The 19,740-nt window shown below is 40.5% G+C and overlaps 1 protein-coding gene across 1 annotated transcript in view; it reads left to right on the top strand.

Annotated features, from left to right (window-relative positions):
- adgrv1 (adhesion G protein-coupled receptor V1) overlaps window positions 1–19,740 on the top strand; it is a 385,526-nt gene that overhangs the window by 21,801 nt on the left and 343,985 nt on the right. Inside the window, exons 5-11 of the mRNA XM_078397039.1 lie at window positions 1,358–1,462; window positions 3,961–4,074; window positions 7,080–7,645; window positions 9,350–9,620; window positions 11,078–11,407; window positions 14,328–14,504; window positions 17,192–17,412. Of these exons, the coding sequence (XP_078253165.1) occupies window positions 1,358–1,462; window positions 3,961–4,074; window positions 7,080–7,645; window positions 9,350–9,620; window positions 11,078–11,407; window positions 14,328–14,504; window positions 17,192–17,412 (1,784 nt within the window). The remainder of the gene's footprint in view (window positions 1–1,357; window positions 1,463–3,960; window positions 4,075–7,079; window positions 7,646–9,349; window positions 9,621–11,077; window positions 11,408–14,327; window positions 14,505–17,191; window positions 17,413–19,740) is intronic.

The raw sequence follows: 19,740 nt of genomic DNA, 5'->3' as shown, positions 1-19,740 counted from the left end.
GCTGATTTATGATATTAAACAAGATTTAGATGGGAGAATAGGAGTAAGAAAATTAAAATGTAGATTTCACAATTTTAACATCAAGTCAAAGTATTATTAAGAAATCAATGATAACTAAATGCATCAGTGTGTTTTGGTGCTGCAGTTTTTACTCTGTATTTATTTAGTACAACAACATGGAACAATTTTAACTTGGTGTTTTGATAGTTGCTGTGGAAATATAAACTATTGAATTATGCTAAAAATGGGAATAGTGAATAGGATTTTCCTTCAACTTATTATAGTGACCACTCTTTCGCCTCACAATTTATTTTTTAAACTCTCCTACACTTAAGAGCTTTCCCCATTTCCAGTGCTCTATGGCTACCACATTGTTCCAAATTATTTGTTATCAAACTCTCAATATTCCTTGACATCCTGGGATCCCTAGCCTACCTGTCCTTACTTGTCACCTTATGGAAACATGTTGGCCTGACTCATTATTCCATTTCAGGAATACGTGAGGAAGGATCTGCCAGTCAACGCTTGCTATGTCCTGTCTAATGATAAAAGTAGCCTCCAGCACCCTCCTTCCCCTTGGTTAACCAAGTTAACCAAGGAGCAGCGCCAACATACATTGGAGGATTTAATCAGATTGAAACCTTCAATTGGCAACTTTCTTTCGATAGATAAATATGGTGAAGAGACTAGCATTGCAGGAAAATATTTTGAAAATGGGCATGGCAAGAATCTGAAGAATTGACAGAATTTCAAGATGTATCTGTCTGAGTTTTTTTAACTGAGCCTTTGCAGCTGTGCATCATGTGATACTAAGAAAAGGGAACCATGATATCCCTAAACATTTTCATTTTGAACGCTGAATATTTGACAGTGAAAATGCATGCTTTGTTGCATTCCTGTTATGAATAAATATAAATTGCGGGCCCAGACCTGTTTAATTACTTGCAATTTGTAATTCTTAATGTTTAGATTAATTCAAACCAACTTTATTTGGTGGATTAGTTGTGAATTCCCCATTCTTGTTAATAATGAAAATTTCAATTTTACAAGAATTGTTTTTAGAACAGAAGAAATTAAGCATTGACGCAGAAATTACAGGGCAATCCAAATGCAATTTCTGTCATCAGTCCTTTTTATATTAAACACTGGTTCACTGAACTTCGTAACCCAACATATTTTTCAACAAATTGGTTGATTTCAGCAAAGATTCTTTCTCATATATAAAGAATTTGCTGAAAGGCTTTGCAAATTAGATTTATTTGTCTGTAAGAGATTGATGTTGTCAGGGTTATTAATCTGTCAATGTTCTTCATGCTGAGGTATATTGCTGAAATAATATTTTCTGTCTCTCCCACAGTCTTCCACAATCATTGTCAGCGAAGCAAGGGAGAGAAAAGAACTTGTCCCGCTTATACTAATCAGAAAGAAAGGAACCTATGGGACCGTAACTGTGACCTTTGAGGTAAGGGATATCAAATTACTTCATTTTCATCATGGCTTAATACCAGAACCCAGCATTTGGTTGAGTGCCATTAGCAGATCTAAATTAGTTAATTAAATAGAACATGACTTTTATGATTAGGCAGCCATCCGGCTTAAAGATTGATTAGTTTCATGATTGTGCTCTTTGGACTGATATGTTTGAATATTTCCACTAGAAAAGGAGCTACCTGAACAGAGTATGACACCTTAGTTTAATCAAAAGATCTAAAACATAGCACCTCCATCAATGCAGTGTTTTATTCCTTTCACCAAAACCTTCCTTGAAAATCTTAACACAAGTAATGGAATTTGAGGATCTAATTATTATTTATTTTTCAGACATGATGAAGATGTCACTGCCAGTTTACCATTCATTCTAAATTGTTATGACTGAGGGCAGTTAAGAGTCAACTGCATTGCTGTGTGTGTTGGGACGCATATAGATCAAAATGGATGCGGATGACAGAATTCCTTTCCTGACAATCTGTTTTTATTTTCTTTGTATGTGGTTCCCATCACTAGTGCATATGGGATTTACACTTGTGATCCAGATCAATTACTCAGGCCTCTGTATAGTAATCCAGTAATTTAACTACTAAGTGACCCATATTATTCCAATTTTAGGAGGTACGTTCTCGTAGTGCAGATGAAGGGGGAAACAATTGATATAATATTTATAAATGCCTTAAAAAGACCTTTGACAAGAAACGATTAAAAAAAATAGTTACATAAAATATAAATACAAGGAATTGGAGGGAGACCAAAATAGTGTATGCTTAAAGGACAAAAAAGAGTGCAAATAATTGGATCATTTTCAGACTGTTACTGTCACAAAGATTAGTTCTTAATCCAAATTGTTACACATTGAGGACAGTTAAGAGTCAACCACATTGATGTGCGATTTGAAATGCAAATAGACTAAAATGGATAAAGATTACATAATTCCTACCCTGACAATTTGATTATTTATAATCTATAATAATAACCTGATCAAAGAACATGTATCACAAAAATATTGATTTGTTTTGGAAGTACTATAATGGAGATATAACAGAGCAGGCTTGGTTTTTTTTTCCTCCCTCCAAGAACATACTAAAAACTTCAGTCCAGAATATCTACTTGAGTTTGGGGCGGCGCTGTTGGTAGAATTGCTGCCTCACAACACCAGAGATCTTGGTTTGATCCTGACCTCGGGTGTAGTCCGTGTGGAGTTTGTACGATCTCTGTGTGACCCCGTGGGTTTCCTCTGGGTGCTCTGGTTTCCTTCCACATCCCAAAGACGTGTGTGTTTTTAAGTTAATTGGCCTCCGTAAAATTGCCCCTAATATGTAGGGAGTGGATGAGAAAGTGGAAAAAACAAAGAACGGATGTGAACGAGTGATCCATAGTCAGCGTTGACTCGGGGCTGAAAGGCCTGTTTCCACGCTGTATCTCTAAACTAAAGAAAAGTTCTTGAGTGTGTCTTAACTCATATCCTCCTGACTGAGGCGGAAAGAGGTATGTGTTTCAGTATAAATATATAAATGATATCATATATATACAGAGCGGAAACAGGCCTTTTCGGCCCACCAAGTCCGCGCCGCCCAGCGATCCCCGCACATCAACACTATCCTACACACACTAGGGACAATTTTTTACATTTACCCAGTCAAATTAACCTACATACTTGTACGTCTTTGGAGTGTGGGAGGAAACCGAAGATCTCGGAGAAAACCCACGCAGGTCACGGGTAGAACGTACAAACTCCTTACAGTACAGCACCCGTAGTCAGGATCGAACCTGAGTCTCCGGCGCTGCATTCGCTGTAAAGCAGCAACTCTACCGCTGCGCTACCGTGCCGCCCAATAAAATGGTAGAAAAAATATATCATTTGCATATGCTCATTGCTTGAATTTTTTTAAACTTTTGGTTTCTTTCAGTAAATGCCTCAGAACTTCCAATTGAAGTTCCAATCAAAATACTAATTCCCAATGTTGGGCTATTGCATCAACTTATTTTGTCTTTTATAATCATTTGCCACATAACTGATAATATCCTATATATTTGTAGATGTCCCTTTTCCCCATTTTTATTAATTCAAATTTATTCTCCCCGCCCTCCCCAAGTTATCCACTCGCATCACTAATTTGTGTAATTTACCAAGTGCCTACCAGGAGATGGGATTGAACATAGGACATATAGCACAGGAACGGGTCCTTCAGCCTACAATGTCTGTACCGAACATGATGCTGATGTTTATCAGCATTGGAGAGACCAAACATTACAATGGCTCAATTGTAATAATGTACTGTCTTTCCATTGACTGGTAAGCACATGTCAATAAACCAAACTGAACTGAACTGAATAAACTAAACTGAACATTGCAACTGGTCCTCGATAACTTGTCCTGCAATGTCATCTTCATGAAATATTTCTTAATGTGTGTAAAATCAAAGAACTGATTTATTTACAATTGTTTTATTGTGACTTGACTGGCAGATTACAGCAGGTCCAAATTCTGCAGAGGAAGACATCAGTCCAGCAAAAGGAACAATTGTTCTTCCTCCTGGGAGAGCAGTAGTTGAATATAACCTCACCATTTTAGACGATCAGGTGAGAGGCATTCTTCACCAAGTATTCAAGAGAGAGTTGGATACAGCTCTTGGGGCTAACGGAATCGGGGGGATATGGGGAGAAGGCAGATTCTGGATGATCAGCCATGATCATATTGAATGACGGTGCTGGCTCGAGGGGCCCAATGGCCTACTCCTGCACCTATTTTTTATGTTTCCATGTTAAGTGAAATGATTCTGTGCCATGAAATCATGTATCTTGGAAGCCTATGGTCTCAGGAACTACCATCTGCTGTTGTAATTTTGGCAGATTCTGCTTCAGTGATCACAAGCTCAGTTGGAAACTGGATACACATTTCTTGGGTGGTGTTTAGTGTTGAGGAAGTTGGTTGTGGTTCTTTGATGCTAAGGAAAATGAATGATAATTTTATAAAACATTAAAAAAAATCTTTTTACATTAGGCATATCGATCCCTGTAAATTCTAAAGCAGCGTTTGGGTGTGCTGGAATGGTGTAGATGTAACGATGATAATGAAAATATTGGCCATTTGCTACCTCATCGAATTCCCTCAGTTGCAAAAGATCGAGTTTTGCATTTTCTCAAATCAAATTAATCCAAGTGGCCTGACTTTCCTCAGCACATCATGGTTGTGTTCCAATTGGGTGTGTAGTTCTGATGGAGAGATGGGATGCTGATGGTGAACGATGGGAGAAGGGGTGTTGATCAGAGGTTAGGTTTTGAGGGTGCGTGAGTGGAAGGAAGTGATTGCTGCACTGGTGAGATCGAGGAGTATCAGTCATGATTGGAGGCTCATACTAATATGGGATGAGGTTCGGGTTGGCTGTAGGGTAAATAGTCAACTTGGGTGAGGTGAGTTCAGAACCAGCAGGTTACCTGGAGTGGAGGAGGACGTGGTTAGATTGGATCAGGACTGACTTATTGAGGATTAGAATGGGCAGCAAAGTGAGATCAAGGGGATCTGGGTGGGAGCACTGGAGTTATGGGATTATTTGTCAGGTGTTTCTTAGACCGGCGGTGAGGACCTTAAGGATGTCGATAAGCTAACTGCAGGTCTTTCTGCTCCATGCTGGTGGAGTATGACTGATTGGACCATAACTGAAAGGAGACCTCTGTGAATTGTCCTCCAAGTCCCAGTGCAGTACTCCAGAGCAGGTGATACATAGGATATGGTGTAACCAATTTTGGCTCTAGTGCGGATATTCCATAGGAACACAAAGGTGAAACGCGACAGTGTATGGTCAAATTTTGAGTGTAGTATGAAATCATTGGAAGTGGTTGTTATTGTGTTTACTCTGGGGATGAAATTCCAAACTGCATAATGCTGAAAGAAAAACAGCTGTGGAACTGAATTTCCATGCCTCAGTGTACTCTCATTAGAACATTTTCTAAATGTTTCCATCACTAAACCTTGTCTGACTTTTGGTGCCACAGAGGAGCAGATGTATGGCAGATTTTCTGATCTCCTTTTGCTCAATGTGCTAATATGGTTCAAGATGCTGAACAGAGCTCAAGGATTACATATCTAAAGCTTAAAATTCCTGTTGCTGATAAAGCAGGTGAATGCTTGTGATATCCATTTGGTATGGCCCATCTGATTTTTTTTTAAAGTGATTTTAAATAAATAAATTCTCAGTATTAAAACAGAAGACACAGGAAGTCAGTCAAATATGTTTGCACTTGAAGCTGCTTTGAGCAACAGATTTTCTGTAAGAGAGAAAAAGGTACTAGAATCATCTAAAAACTAGAGCTGAATTTACTCCATTGGGCAGGTTTTACTGGTTCCAGTCAGAATTGTGTTCTATTCTATTGTAAATGATTTATTAACACTGATCAGCACATTTCTGTGAAAGTTGAATACATTTTTACAAAGGTTGCAGGCTTTCTAATTATTTTGAGTTACCAATAGAACTGGGATGAATTGTGCACAAATTGAATAACATTTTCAAAAGCATGCAAGAAAACTGGGCTCTGTCTTTAAGTGCTAAAAGAATCTGTACTCCATCACACGTCGTATCTGTACACTGGAGACTGATTCCTATCGCTGGATTTCAAATAGACTTCACAGATTACAGAGCAATTTCCTTTTTTAATCTTAAATGTTAACTAATTATTGTGACTAAACCAAAATGTGTCATAGAAACATAGAAAATAGGTGCAGGAGTAGGCCATTCGGCCCTTCGAGCCCACACCGCCATTCAATATGATCATGGCTGATCATCCAGCTCAGTAGCCTGTACCTGCCTTCTCTCCATACCCCCTGATCCCTTTAGCAAAAAGGGCCACATCTAACTCCCTCTTAAATATAGCTAATGAACTGGCCTCAACTACCTTCTGTGGCAGAGAATTCCACAGACTCACCACTCTCTGTGTGAAGAAATGTTTTCTCATCTCGGTCCTAAAAGACTTCCCCCTTATCCTTAAGCTGTGACCCCTGGTTCTGGACTCCCCCAACATCGGGAACAATCTTCCCGCATCTAGCCTCTCCAACCCCTTAAGAATTTTATATGTTTCTATAAGATCCCCCCTCAGTCTTCTAAATTCCAGCGAGTACAAGCCCAGTCTATCCAGTCTTTCTTCATATGAAAGTCCCGCCATCCCAGGGATTAGCATGGAACATCTTCCTCGTCTCAAACAAGTGATTGAATCGGGTCCTGATGTAAACAAATGCCTGATATGCAGAGCCCAAAATCAAAATGAAAATGAAAATGTTAACATGGCCATATTCTACCAGCTTATGAACAATTGTAACTTTTTCCTGAATACTGCTGTTTATTACCACCCAGTGGAATAATCAGCATTAAGCAGTTTCATAATAGGAAGCCTTCCTTCATTATCCCCCGCTGAGGATTAGAAAAAATGGAAGGCATGGACTGATCATCTATTCCTTTGGCGTTCATTGTCAGAGAAGAGTATTATTTAAATAATATCTAGGTCACCTATGATCATATTCACAAGATAATGTATCCAAATCCTTACACATTTCTCCGCTCGATGTCCAAGTCTTATTACTTTTGTTCTTTCAGATTCCTGAAAATGAAGAAGTTTTCACCGTCCAGTTGACGAGTGTCGAGGGAGGAGCAGAAATTAACTCGACGCAAAGTAGCTTTCAACTTGAAATCAGCAAAAATGATTGCCCATTACGTTTGGCACAAGCGTTGTACACAGTGCCTGAGACAGTTGGTGTAATAACTATACCAGTCATTCGGGGGAAGGACCAAGATGGACAAATAATTGGTTCTGACGATGTTCTGAATTCTGTTAATTACCAGATAGTAACTGGCAACGGTTCTGCCAGTGCCTTGTTACAGTCTGACTTTATTGATCTGCAGCCAAACGAGACCATTATTTTCCTTCCGTATGTTTATGAAGTAAATCTGAAATTTCAGATTATTAATGATTCTATCCCTGAAATTGCAGAGTCATTTCAGGTGGTTTTACTTGAAGGTACAATAACAGGAGATGCAGTGCTAGTCAGTCCTAGTAAAGTCCAAATTGTCATTGAGCCAAATGACAAACCGTATGGAGTTCTGTCAATTAACAGCAAACTTTTGGCACAGAAAGTTGCAATTGATGAAGACACGATAACAAGGTAGGTTGTATCTTTTGCTAGAGCTGGTCCAATGCATACTTTTGTTATTTGTTTATAATGTTTATTTTAAAGTAATAATCAAGTTACAGTAGTTACTAATTATGTTTTTCTGTAAGTGGCACATTTTTTTAAATAATAGCAGCATCGCTATTTAATCTGCCTCCTGATAGAATTGACTGTATTTTGTATTATTAGATAAGCTGATGTTGAATTTGTTGTTGATTTAGTTAATGTATTTTGAGTATTTCTCCATTGTTGCCATCATTTTACTGCATCATCCTGAATTCGAATTGCGTTTTATCCTATCAATTTTCACTCAAGCTTTGTATGTCTTTGTATGCATAATAAGTGGACTTTGAATGGACAGTCTTTGACTATGAAGTCTATTTTGAAGGTTGAAAAAGAGATGAAGTGAAAATGCAGAAAGAAGGAGGGAGGACTAGAGGGCAGGGCCAGTTAACTGATGGATAAATGACCAATTGTGGGAATGAAAGGTGGAGACGAACTGTTTCTGGGGAACCAGGGTACATGTTTCGACACGGAAAATTAATGGAGATTAGTTGGCAACATTGTTTATGAGAGATACATTCGGCAGAAGAAAGGATGTCCAAATGGCGGTTACACAAGACCTGAAACTTTGTGCATCTGGGGAAATAGTGATAAGTAATAAGGAGGCGACAGTAATTGTTTTTTGGAAGCAATATCTTATTTAGGATGTCAGTAGTGGAAAGCTAATGTTATAAACAACAAAAGCGGAAGCATAGGAAAGAAATTCTGGATTTGTATTTGGGCCAGATGATTGAGAATAGTTAAGAATCTATTTGGGACTCTGAAAGACTGGATTGTGCACAGTGAAATCTGGGCTCCATTTATGAATCCAAGGTTACCAAAAAAAAATCTTTTGGCAATCAATCTGAAGTCAGTTGCAAATTATTTTTCTGTTGGCTCTCGATGGTTAATCCATATTGTTTAAACACTAAGAAATTAACTGCAGATGCTGGTACAAATCGAAGGTATTTATTCACAAAATGCTGGAGTAACTTAGCAGGTCAGGCAGCATCTCAGAAGAGAAGGAAAGGGTGACGTTTCGGGTCGAGACCCTTCTTCAGACTGATGTCAGGGGGGCGGGACAAAGGAAGGATATAAGTGGAGACAGGAAGATAGAGGGAGAACTGGGAAGGGGAGGGGAAGAGAGGGACAGAGGAACTATCTAAAGTTGGAGAAGTCAATGTTCATACCGCTGGGCTGCAAGCTGCCCAAGCGAAATATGAGGTGCTGTTCCTCCAATTTCCGGTGGGCCTCACTATGGCACTGGAGGAGGCCCATGACAGAAAGGTCAGACTGGGAGGGGGAGTTGAAGTGCTCAGCCACCGGGAGATCAGGTTGGTTAAGGCGGACTGAGTGAAGGTGTTGAGCGAAACGATCGCTGAGCCTGCGTTTGGTTTCGCTAATGTAAAGAAGTTGACATCTAGAGCAGCGGATACAATAGATGAGGTTGGAGGAGGTGCAGGTGAGCCTCTGTCTCACCTGGAAAGACTGTTTGTGTCCTTGGATGGAGTTGAGGAGGGAGGTAAAGGGAGTTGTTTAAACATCAGTAATGACTCAGAAATTAAATTGAAACACTGCCAAATGTTAGATCCCCAAACAAATGCAGTGATCATTAAAACAAGTAGTGATCTATCCCTATACATATTCTGGTTGCAGATTTGATGGAATTACTATTGTAAGGAATGGTGGTGCACATGGTAACATCTCGGTGAACTGGATTATTTCGAGGAGCAGTAATGATTCCTCGCCTGTTACTGAAGACCTCGAGCCATCTTCAGGAACTCTGGAATTTGTAGCAGGACAAATGATGGCTCTTGTGCCCCTCTTTATTGTTAATGATGATACACCTGAAGAAGCAGAGGCTTATCTTTTCCGGCTGTTAAACAGTACAATAAAAGGAGGAGCAGAACTGGATGAACCCACGCAAGTACGTTTGTTGAAACTTTTGAAAATTAGAAACGCCTTTTGTGGCTGAAACATATACATAAGTTGCTGGAAACAGTTGGCAGGTCAGGCAGCATCTGTAGGAAGAGAAAGAGTTAATGCTTCAGCATCTTCTGTCCTGTTACAATGGTCTGCCCTGTGTTTGAGTTGATCTGTGCCTTTGTTCACCTCTCACAAGGTGTTTGGGATCACGCTAACTCCCAGAATCTGCATGACTACTGATATCCTGGTGGCTTCACGGGATCAGAGATGTTTGGAAATACGCAGAACGGTACAGTGCAGGAATAGGTCCTTCTGCCCATAATGATTATGCCGATCGTGACGCCAAAACCAACTCTCATCTGCCTGCACACAATCCACATCCCTCCATTCCCTGCATATCCATACGCCTATCCAAAAGTCTCTGAAATACCATTATCGTGTCTGCTTCATCCGTCTCCGGCAACATGTACCAGGCACTCGCCATCCTCTGTGTGTATATTTAACAAAACTTCCCCCCACATCTTTAAACTTTGCCCCTTTCACCTTAAAGATCTGCTCCCAAGTATTTGGCATTTCCATCCTGGTAAAAAGGTTCTGAGTGTCTACCCTATCTACCTGTCTCATAATTTTATATAATTCTGTCAGATCTCCCTGCAAATTCCAGTATTTTAGAGAAAGCAATCCAAGTCTCTCCAAACTCTCCCTGCGGCTAATATCCCCTCATCCAGGCACCATTCTAGTGAATCTCTTCTGCACCTTTCCCAAAGCCTCCACTGATGTCACTGGAGAACAAAATACTAGTCATCACGTCTGTAAAATATTATGCAGTTTAATGTCTTTGGTAGGAGAAACAGTTAATGTTTAAGGTTGACGTCCTTTCCCCCTGAACTCCAGGCAGGCAGTTCATCATGGGAATTTCATTTGGAATGGAACCGAGTTTCCTCACACTGCTACCCCAAGACCTCCCATTTTGCTCTCAATCTCTGAATGTGGGAATCAGCAGCAGGGGAAGTGGTTATTACCATTCCCCAGCAGTGCTGAACAAGGTGGTGAGGGTTGGCCGTCTTGAACCGATGCACTTCATGTAGTGAGGGAGGTCCCACTGGGCTCTCGGTGACAGGGCTCCAGGATTCTGACATGGTGCTGGGGCAGTGATATCAATAAGTTAAAATGCATACTTTGGTTATAGTGAACAATCGGCAATAATAGGCACCATTTACCCCCTTGCGGTCCATTATAACTTTTCAACTTGTTTACTTTAAATCCAGTGTACAAAATAATATATTAATACCTTTATGTTCTGTAATGCCTATGAGATGGTTGGAGTACTTGTGTGATTGCTTTTATATCCGTTCAATTTTGTAGGTTTTGTAATAATGCATCAATATGTTAGATTTAAAATTGTTAGGGTATACCATGTATGAGAATAAATAATAATATATTTTCCTTCATGTTTAGATTATATTTTATATTCAAGACAGTGACGATGTTTATGGCTTAATTGGTTTCCATTCTATGGAGGGACAAGAGATTGAAAGTAGCCCAGCCGGGCGGTTTCTGTCCTTGAGTTTTGGCAGGCACAATGGTACAGTTGGAATTGTGCAGCTGAACTACACTGTGCTGTATATCCCTGCTGGTGTCATGGATCTTTCCAATACAAAGGATGATATCCTCAATGTTTCCAGCAAAAACAGTGTCATCTTCATGCCAGGACAGTCACAGATAAGCATCAAGCTACCAATAAGAAATGATGCCTTCCTTCAAAATGGAGCAAGCTTTCTTGTGCAAGTAAGTTGATACAAAACAGAGTTTTGCAACCATTTAAAAAAATAAAATGGGTGATTTGTGAACCAGCATTTAAACCTGATTTCAACCATGGTAGTAATAATGATAATTAGCACTACTTCATTTCATATTTTCATATTTTTCATATTTCAGATACAGCGCGGAAACAGGCCTTTTCAGCCCACCAAGTCCGCACCGCCCAGCGATCCCCGCACATTAACACTATCCTACACACACTAGGGACAATTTTTTACATTTACCCAATCAATTAACCTACATACCTGTATGTCTTTGGAGTGTGGGAGGAAACCGAAGATCTCGGAGAAAACCCACGCAGGTCACGGGGAGAACGTACAAACTCCTTACAGTACAGCACCCGTAGTCAGGATCGAACCTGAGTCTCCGGTGCTGCATTCGCTGCAAGGCAGCAACTCTACCGCTGCGCCACGGTGCCGACAGAATCATGAATAATTAGTGTGTTTTGGGAAGAGTACTCTCATTTTTAGGTTTTGTAGTCACTATTTGGTTCTCAGCTCCTGTTCGTAGACAATTGGTTGGTCAGTGTTTCTGAGTTGGGGGTCATGGTTTATTGGGAGTTATGAGATGTCAGAGAACTGATGTTCTCTAGAATATCATAGGGCCAATATCAACACCTTGCTTGTCACCTTGTTGAATAACAATGGTAGGGTTAATGAAAGATGATGTACAAATTGAGTGTGGTGCAGGTTAGGATTGATATGTGGAATGGAAATATTGAAATGCTTTTGTACTTTTTTTGCCTCAATTTATGAATCTCAGGAACCCATATGGATTGTGAACCCCTCTGTTCCAGCACAGTTGCAGGGTGACTTGGGCAGGTTGATTGAGTGGGCAGTTGCATGGCAGATGCAGTATAACGTAGATAAATGTGAGGTTATCCACTTTGGCAGCAAAAACAAGGAGGCAAATTATTATCTCAATGGTGTCAGATTGGGTAAAGGGGAAGTGCAACGAGACCTGGGTGTCCTTGTACACCAGTCACTGAAAGTAGGCGTGCAGGTCCAGCAGGCAGTGAAGAAAGCTAATGGTATGTAGGCCTTCATAACGAGAAGATTTGAGTATAGGAGTAAAGAGGTCCTTCTGCAGTTGTAGAGGGCCCGGGTGAGACCACATCTGGAGTATTGTGTGCAGTTTTGGCCTCCTAATTTGAGAAAGGACATCCTTGCTATTGAGGCAGTGCAGCATATGTTTACGAGGTTAATCCCTGGGATGGTGGGACTGTTGTATGAGGAAAGATTGGAAAGACTGGGCTTGTATTCACTGGAGTTTAGAAGGATGAGAGGGGATCTTATAGAGACGGATAAAATTATAAAAGGACTGGACAAGCTAGATGCTGGAAAAATGTTCCAAATGTTGGGGGAGTCCAGAACCAGAGGCCACAGTCTGAGGATAAAGGGGAGGCCATTTAAAACTGAGGTGAGAAGAAACTTTTACACCCAGAGAGTTGTGAATTTGTGGAATTCTCTGCCACAGAAGGCAGTGGAGGCCAATTCACTGGATGAATTTAAAAGAGAGTTAGATAGAGCTCTAGGGGCATGTGGAATCAAGGGATATGGGGAGAAGGCAGGCACAGATTACTGATTGTGGATGATCAGCCATGATCACAATGAAAGGTAGCGCTGGCTTGAAGATAATGGCCTCTTCCTGCACCTATTGTCTATGTTTCTGTTTCTATCCTTTGGGGCTGTGCCATTTTATTGATATTTTCTTTGCTTCTCATTTCTGCCGGTTTATAGGGAATAAAGTGCAAGAGTAACTCAGTGTGACAGGCAGCATACCTGATCAGCCTAAAGAAAGGAACTAGCCCATTTTCCCCAGAGAGGCTGCCTGACCCGCTGAGTTACTTCCAGCACTTTGTATGCTTTTGTATAAACTAGCATCTACAGTTCCTTGTTTCTGCATCACATTATACTTCTCTAATCTATTGCACCTATTACTTGGGAGCCATTTCTGCCATCTTATCGATGTCATGTTGTCTATACTACCCTTCCCAATGTTTACCATACTTTTGGGATTTGTCATTTGCTAATTTGAAAAGTTTGCTCTGGACATTTATGTCTAATGTCATAAATGGATATTTAAAAAATAATATTAGTGGTCCAGCATTGACCCCTGTGGACACTCTGGTCCACTTTATATCATTCTAAAATAAATGACACCGACCCACTCCTCTCTGCTACCTGTCATTCATGAATTTCCAGTTCATGCCGCCACTGACCTTTTTTTAATCCCTTGGGTCTCAGTTTTGGTAACCAGCCTATCGTCTGGAACTTCATCAAATTTGGCCAGGAGGAGAAATAAAGGTGAGTGTTATGGGGAGAACAACAAATAGGGGAGTTTGAGTTTTGGGAGATGGTCAAATACAATTAACTTCAGGATGTTTTGTTGGGCCTGAGACGGAATACAACTGTATCTTCTGGCTACAAAAGGACATATTGTGGATGTGGACCCTCTTGCCTCTTTTTTATCAGTTTAGTTTTCCTGAGGACCAGAAATCCTAGGAATTAAAATGAAGTAACAGACTTCTTCCTTAAGAGATTTTACTGCCCATCCTACCTCAAAAATGAATTGCCTCTCCCTCTTCTGTTAAAACCAAAAGCATGAGGGTGAGCTTTGGATTTGGTTTCTGTTTCCACTTTCCCATCCTTTTCCCAACACCGTCATCTTGGAGAGAGGAGTGGCTGTGGAATTAAATTAGCCCTCCATGTGATTTCATTTTGTGGATTTGCTAATGTTATCGCAACTTATTCCATTTGGAGCGACATCTGTAATAGTAGGAGAGGAATTGCTTACGTTAATAAAAATATGGTTTACAAAAATGTCTCCTTGGAAAGCTATTTGTGCTTGACACTTAATTCTGACAAGTTTCTGTTAATTCTTTCAGCTGGACACAGTGGAGCTGATAAACATCCTTCCTCTTGTTCCATCAGTGAGCCCCAGGCTTGCTGATTTGCTCATGGTCTCACTAATAATTACACCCGAGTTGGCAAATGGAGAGGTTGGATTTACCAGCAATGAAACCCTTCTTGTTCATGAACCGGAAAACTCCTCTGAGAGTCAGGTATGTAAAACGATGCATGGAGTGCACCGACAAATGGAAAATATCTACTGGTTCAGTTAGCCCGTCATCTTCCATTTGCGAATTAGCCAAAAGCAATGCATTACACTCTCAAAGCATCTTATGAAGGGTGGCACAGAACTACCTCTGCACAACACAAGAGATCTGGGTTCAGTGCTGACCTTGAATGCTGTCAATGTGGAATGTGCAGCTATGTGGGTTTCCTTCCAGTGTTCTTGTTTCCACCCACATCTGTATCTACTGTAGACTACTTAATGACGATTTCCTCAAGTCTGTTGAATGGCAGGAGAATAATAATAATAATAATACATTACATTTATATAGCGCTTTTCATATACTCAAAGACGCTTTACAGGGATTTAGAGAACATAGGGAAGTGAATAAATAGATAAATAAGTAAACGAACAGAGAAAGGAGACAGAGGGTGGGGTGACCTTCAGTGGTTGAAGGCAGTACTGAATAGGTGAGACTTCAGTGATGTTTTGAATGTGGTGAGTGTGGAGGAGTCTCTGACGGTTTGAGGTAGTGAGTTCCATAGGGTGGGAGCAGCGATGGAGAAAGCCCTGGCCCCCCAGGATCTGAGTTTGGTCCGGATGTGGGGGGATAGGAGATTGGCAGCAGCAGAGCAGAGGGTGCAGGTGGGAGTGTGCCTGTGGAAGAGGTCGGTCAGGTAGGATGGGGCCAGGTTATGGAGGGCTTTGTAGGTCATGAGGAGGATTTTGTACTGGATTCTCTGGGGGATGGGGAGCCAGTGGAGTTTGTAAAGGATGGGGGTGATATGGTCACGGATCGGGGTGTGGGTGAGTAGACGGGCAGCGGAGTTTTGAATGTATTGAAGTTTACTGATGATTTTTGAGGGTGCGCCATAGAGGAGGCTTTTGCAGTAGTCCAGACGGGAGGTGATGAAGGCGTGGATGAGGGTTTCTGCAGCTGTGGAGGAGAGGCATGGACGGAGACGGGCAATGTTTTTGAGGTGGAAGAAGGCTGTCTTTGTGATGTGTTTGATGTGTTTGTCGAAGGAGAGGGTTTGATCAAAGATGATTCCAAGATTCCGGATGTGAGGGGAGGTGGATACTGGGAGACCATCAATGTTGAGGATGAAGTTTTGGGTGGATTTGGTGAGCGTTTTTGGACCAATGATGATGATTTCAGATTTTTTGCAATTGAGTTTGAGGAAATTTGATTGAAGCCAAGATTTTATTTCAGTGATGCAGTTTGTCAGTGTAGAGTGTGTAGTGGGGGAGATTGACTTGGTGGAGATGAGGAGCTGGATATCATCGGCGAAGCAGTGGAAGTTGAGACCATGACGGCGGATTAATTGACCAAGGGGGAACAGGTAGAGGATGAAGAGGAGGGGGCCAAGGACTGAGCCTTGGGGGACACCTTGGGGGAGGGGAGCGGTGGGGGATTTACAGTTGTTAATGGAGATGAACTGGTGTCTGTCAGAGAGGTTAGATTTGAACCAGGATAGGGCTGTGCCGGTGATGTTAAAGGAGGTTTCAAGTCGGGTGAGGAGAATAAGGGTGGGAGAAGTTGATGGGAATATGAGAGGAGAAATTAGATTCATGTGGATAGGTACTTGATAATTACCACAGATGTCCCAGGGAGACAGGCATCTTTCTGTGCTCTGTAACTCTATACTATGCCATCATAAGGCATATAATTTCCTGTGGGTAGATGAGACAAGTTTGATAATGCACACTAATTTGGTAAAGAACATTTCCGGGAATTTTCTCTTTCATGGACTTGTTTCCAATCAACTAAAGGAGATTTAGTTGATTGGAAACAAGTGCAAGCGTAAAATAGATTGAATAGAAGGGCATCAAATTGGCAAATGGGAAGGTGTGAGGGCATGTACTTCAGTAAAAGGAATCTAAAGGCAGATTATTATCTAAATGGAGTGAGATTGTAGATGCATTCAATAGATGTTGTAATAGATCGTATTATTGTTCATGAATCTCAAAGTTCACTGGTAGGTGCAAGCTGTTAGAAAGGCAAATTGGCCTTTATTGCAAAAGGGGTGATGTTTAGAAATGAGAAGCTTGGTGAGGCTACACCTGCTGTATTACTCACAGTTTCAGTTCCTTTATTTAAGATGGGATTTAAAAGACTTGGAGGCAGTCTAAAAGACTAGACTAATTCACAATAGGTTTGCCACTTGTGAACATCTAAAAAAAAATGGATCTGTAGTTTTTGGAGTTTGGAAGAATGAAGGGCAATTTCCTGAACCATATCATTATCCTACATGGGCTTTACAGGAAAGATATGTTTCCAATTGTGGGAGAACAAGGCGACATCTATAAAGGGATGGTCAGTTAAAATTGATATGTGCAGGGACAATTTCTTGGAGAGACTGGCAATGTAATTCTGTACCCAAGAGGGTTGTGGAGGCTAGATAATTTCAGGTATTAAAAGAGGGGACCGATATATATTTTTGAAAAATCAAGGAATTGAGGCAATGGAGAACTGGCATGAAAGAGACGGAGATGCCTGCAGCCAATCAGCCATGATCATTTGAATGCGGGAAGGCACGAAAGGCCAGATGGCCTACTCTTACTCTTATTTACTTGTGTGCTTATATATTTGATACACTGTAAATATATGTATTTTTGTTATTGTGAAGCACTGGTGCAGTTTGCAAAGTTGTTATTCTTTAAACATGTTTCCAGATATTTATTGCTTTGCAACGTGATGGAACTGATGGCTCTGCAGAGGTATTCTGGCATTTAGAGCCCGCAGGGGTTAATCATAACATAAACAGCGATGACCTCAGCCCAATGAATGGTTCTGTTCAATTCCTGTCTGGCCAAAGCAATGCAACAATCAACATCACAGTAAAATCGGACGATCTGCCCGAAATAAATGAGACTTTGATTATCTCTTTAGACCGGTAGGTGTTTTTTTATCTCCTTTTTAAAAAAAGAATGGGCCTTTTTGTTAATTTATAAAATAAATAATATTTATTAACCTTGATTCAGTGAAGTGCACTTACCTGTATTTCAGCAGGTATTGAATTTCATCCACGCTTTGGAAAATTGAGCATGTAATATAGATCAATATTTCTGTCTGAGTGCCGAGCGAGCATTGTTCTGACAAAACGATATATTCTTGGATTAGACCTTAAACTGAAGCAACTTTTGCATTTTTGATGGGTATAAAAGATCTTGTATTGCAATTTGAAGAGCAGGGGAGTTCTCCCTTTGCCCTAGTTTTACATATTTCTTAACCAACTTCAATAAATGTAAACAAAACACCAATTGCTGGAAATATCCCAGCTACACTAGTCCCACCTGCCTGTGTTTGGTCCATATCCCTTCAAACCTGTCCTAACAATGTACCTGTCTAACTGTTTCTTAAACATTGGGATAGTCTCTGCCTCAACTCCCTCCTCCAGATGTGGACTCCTATTTATCGGCAAGATCAAGCGCAGGCTCGGCGATCGTTTCACTGAACCCCTCTTCTCATTCTGCCTAAACCAACCTGATCTCCTGGTTGCTAAACACTTTAATTCTCCTTTCCAATCCCCCACTGACGTTTCTGTGTTGGGCCTCCTCCATCGTCGGAGTGAGGCCCAGCGCAAATTGGAGGAACAGCACCTCGTATTTCGCTTGGGCAGCTTACACCCCAGCAGTATGGATATTGACTTCTCTAACTTCAAGTAACTTGCTCTCCATCCCTCCCCCCTCCCCAGTTCTCCAACTAGTTTGACTGTCCTCGATTACATTTTATCTCGATTTGCTTTATTGTTACCTTCTCTTAGCTAACAATTTTCTATTCTACTTTTTCTTGATCTCCACCCCCTTTGTCTCGTTTTCACACCTTACACTTCCTTATCTCTGTATCTCCCTCTCCCCTGATTCAGTCTGAAGAAGGGTCTCGACCCGAAACATTACCCATTCCTCCATCCAGAGATGCTGCCTGCCCCGCTGAGTAACCAGCATTTTTTGTCTGTCTCTGGAAATATTCAATTAGTTATGCCGCATCAGAGGTAAAAGTGTCCTCTCTTTTCACTCTGTTTTATCTCCAGAGTTGCTGTCTGGTTCACAGTGTATTTTCTACACTTTTGCTTCAAACGTTTAGCATGTACAGTATTTTGTCCTTGGATTATTAAACACAGTTAATTCTGTTATTCATGTACAGAATACTACTGATATTGTAAAAACTGAAATAAAAGCAGAAAATATAAAAACTACTCAGCATGGTAGGCAGCACCTGTGGAAAGAGAAATAGTGTTAATGTTTCAGGTCAATAACCTTTCATCATAATTGGGATAAGATGGAAATGGTTGAAATTTAAATGCTTTGTTTACAGCAGCGTTATGTTTCATGGCTGAAAAGAAATACAAAATTCCAACTTTACTAGTGTGCTACGCACTAACTGTTATTTGATTATGGCATAATCCAGAAGTTAATTAACTCTGAATGTGAACATTGTTATTTGCTCAAATATTGCATAAGGTCCATTAGTATCATGCCTGCAAAGTAAGCATAGTTATGTTTACCCTGCCAATATTTTATGCCACTTGTTGCGGTATCTTTGATTGAAAGAAGGTGAATTGCCGATAGAATTTGATACATTTGATGGTGCATAACCAGCCAAATGAAACGTAGTAAAGCTATTTTTACATTGGCTCTGTTTAATTCAAAATCTGGGAATTATCCAGAGTATTTTCATTCCAAAATCGACACTTTGACCTCAGTGATAGTAGATATTTTATTTTCACCCACCTGGTATTCCAATCCCTTTAAACAGTGGATTATAAAACCTTTCTTGAGGGAGAGAGCACACCTACATTTGATGATCCCATGGGGAAATTGTAAAGTAACTGTTCATACTTCTTCAGTACTCAACACCCCTTCCAGTTGTATTAACCAAATTGGTCAAATGTGGCTAAAATTCTAGCTTTTGCCTGATGTCTTTGAGACCAAGTCGTGGTGAGGAAGTACCCAACTTTCTATGGCTGTGTGTTCAAATATTAAACTTTGCAATTTCTCACTATTCTCTTTCAGAAAGTAGGCATGCAACTGAGATTTTTTAACATAAAATTTTTGGATACGATTTGCTAATGTGGTTTCCAGTGGATACTTTTTCAATGATAAAATTGGCCCATTAGTTTTTGCTCAGCACATTATATACACCATCCATGTGATGGTAAGCTTAGTATCATATAGAAATAAAACTCCGAAATGCTTAAAATATTTGGTTAAGTTGACACTGC

This window comes from Rhinoraja longicauda, chromosome 3, assembly GCF_053455715.1.
Source record: "Rhinoraja longicauda isolate Sanriku21f chromosome 3, sRhiLon1.1, whole genome shotgun sequence".
Lineage (NCBI taxonomy): Eukaryota > Metazoa > Chordata > Chondrichthyes > Rajiformes > Arhynchobatidae > Rhinoraja > Rhinoraja longicauda.
Note: the sequence above shows the minus strand (reverse complement) of the source record. Positions and strands in the feature narration are given on the sequence as shown.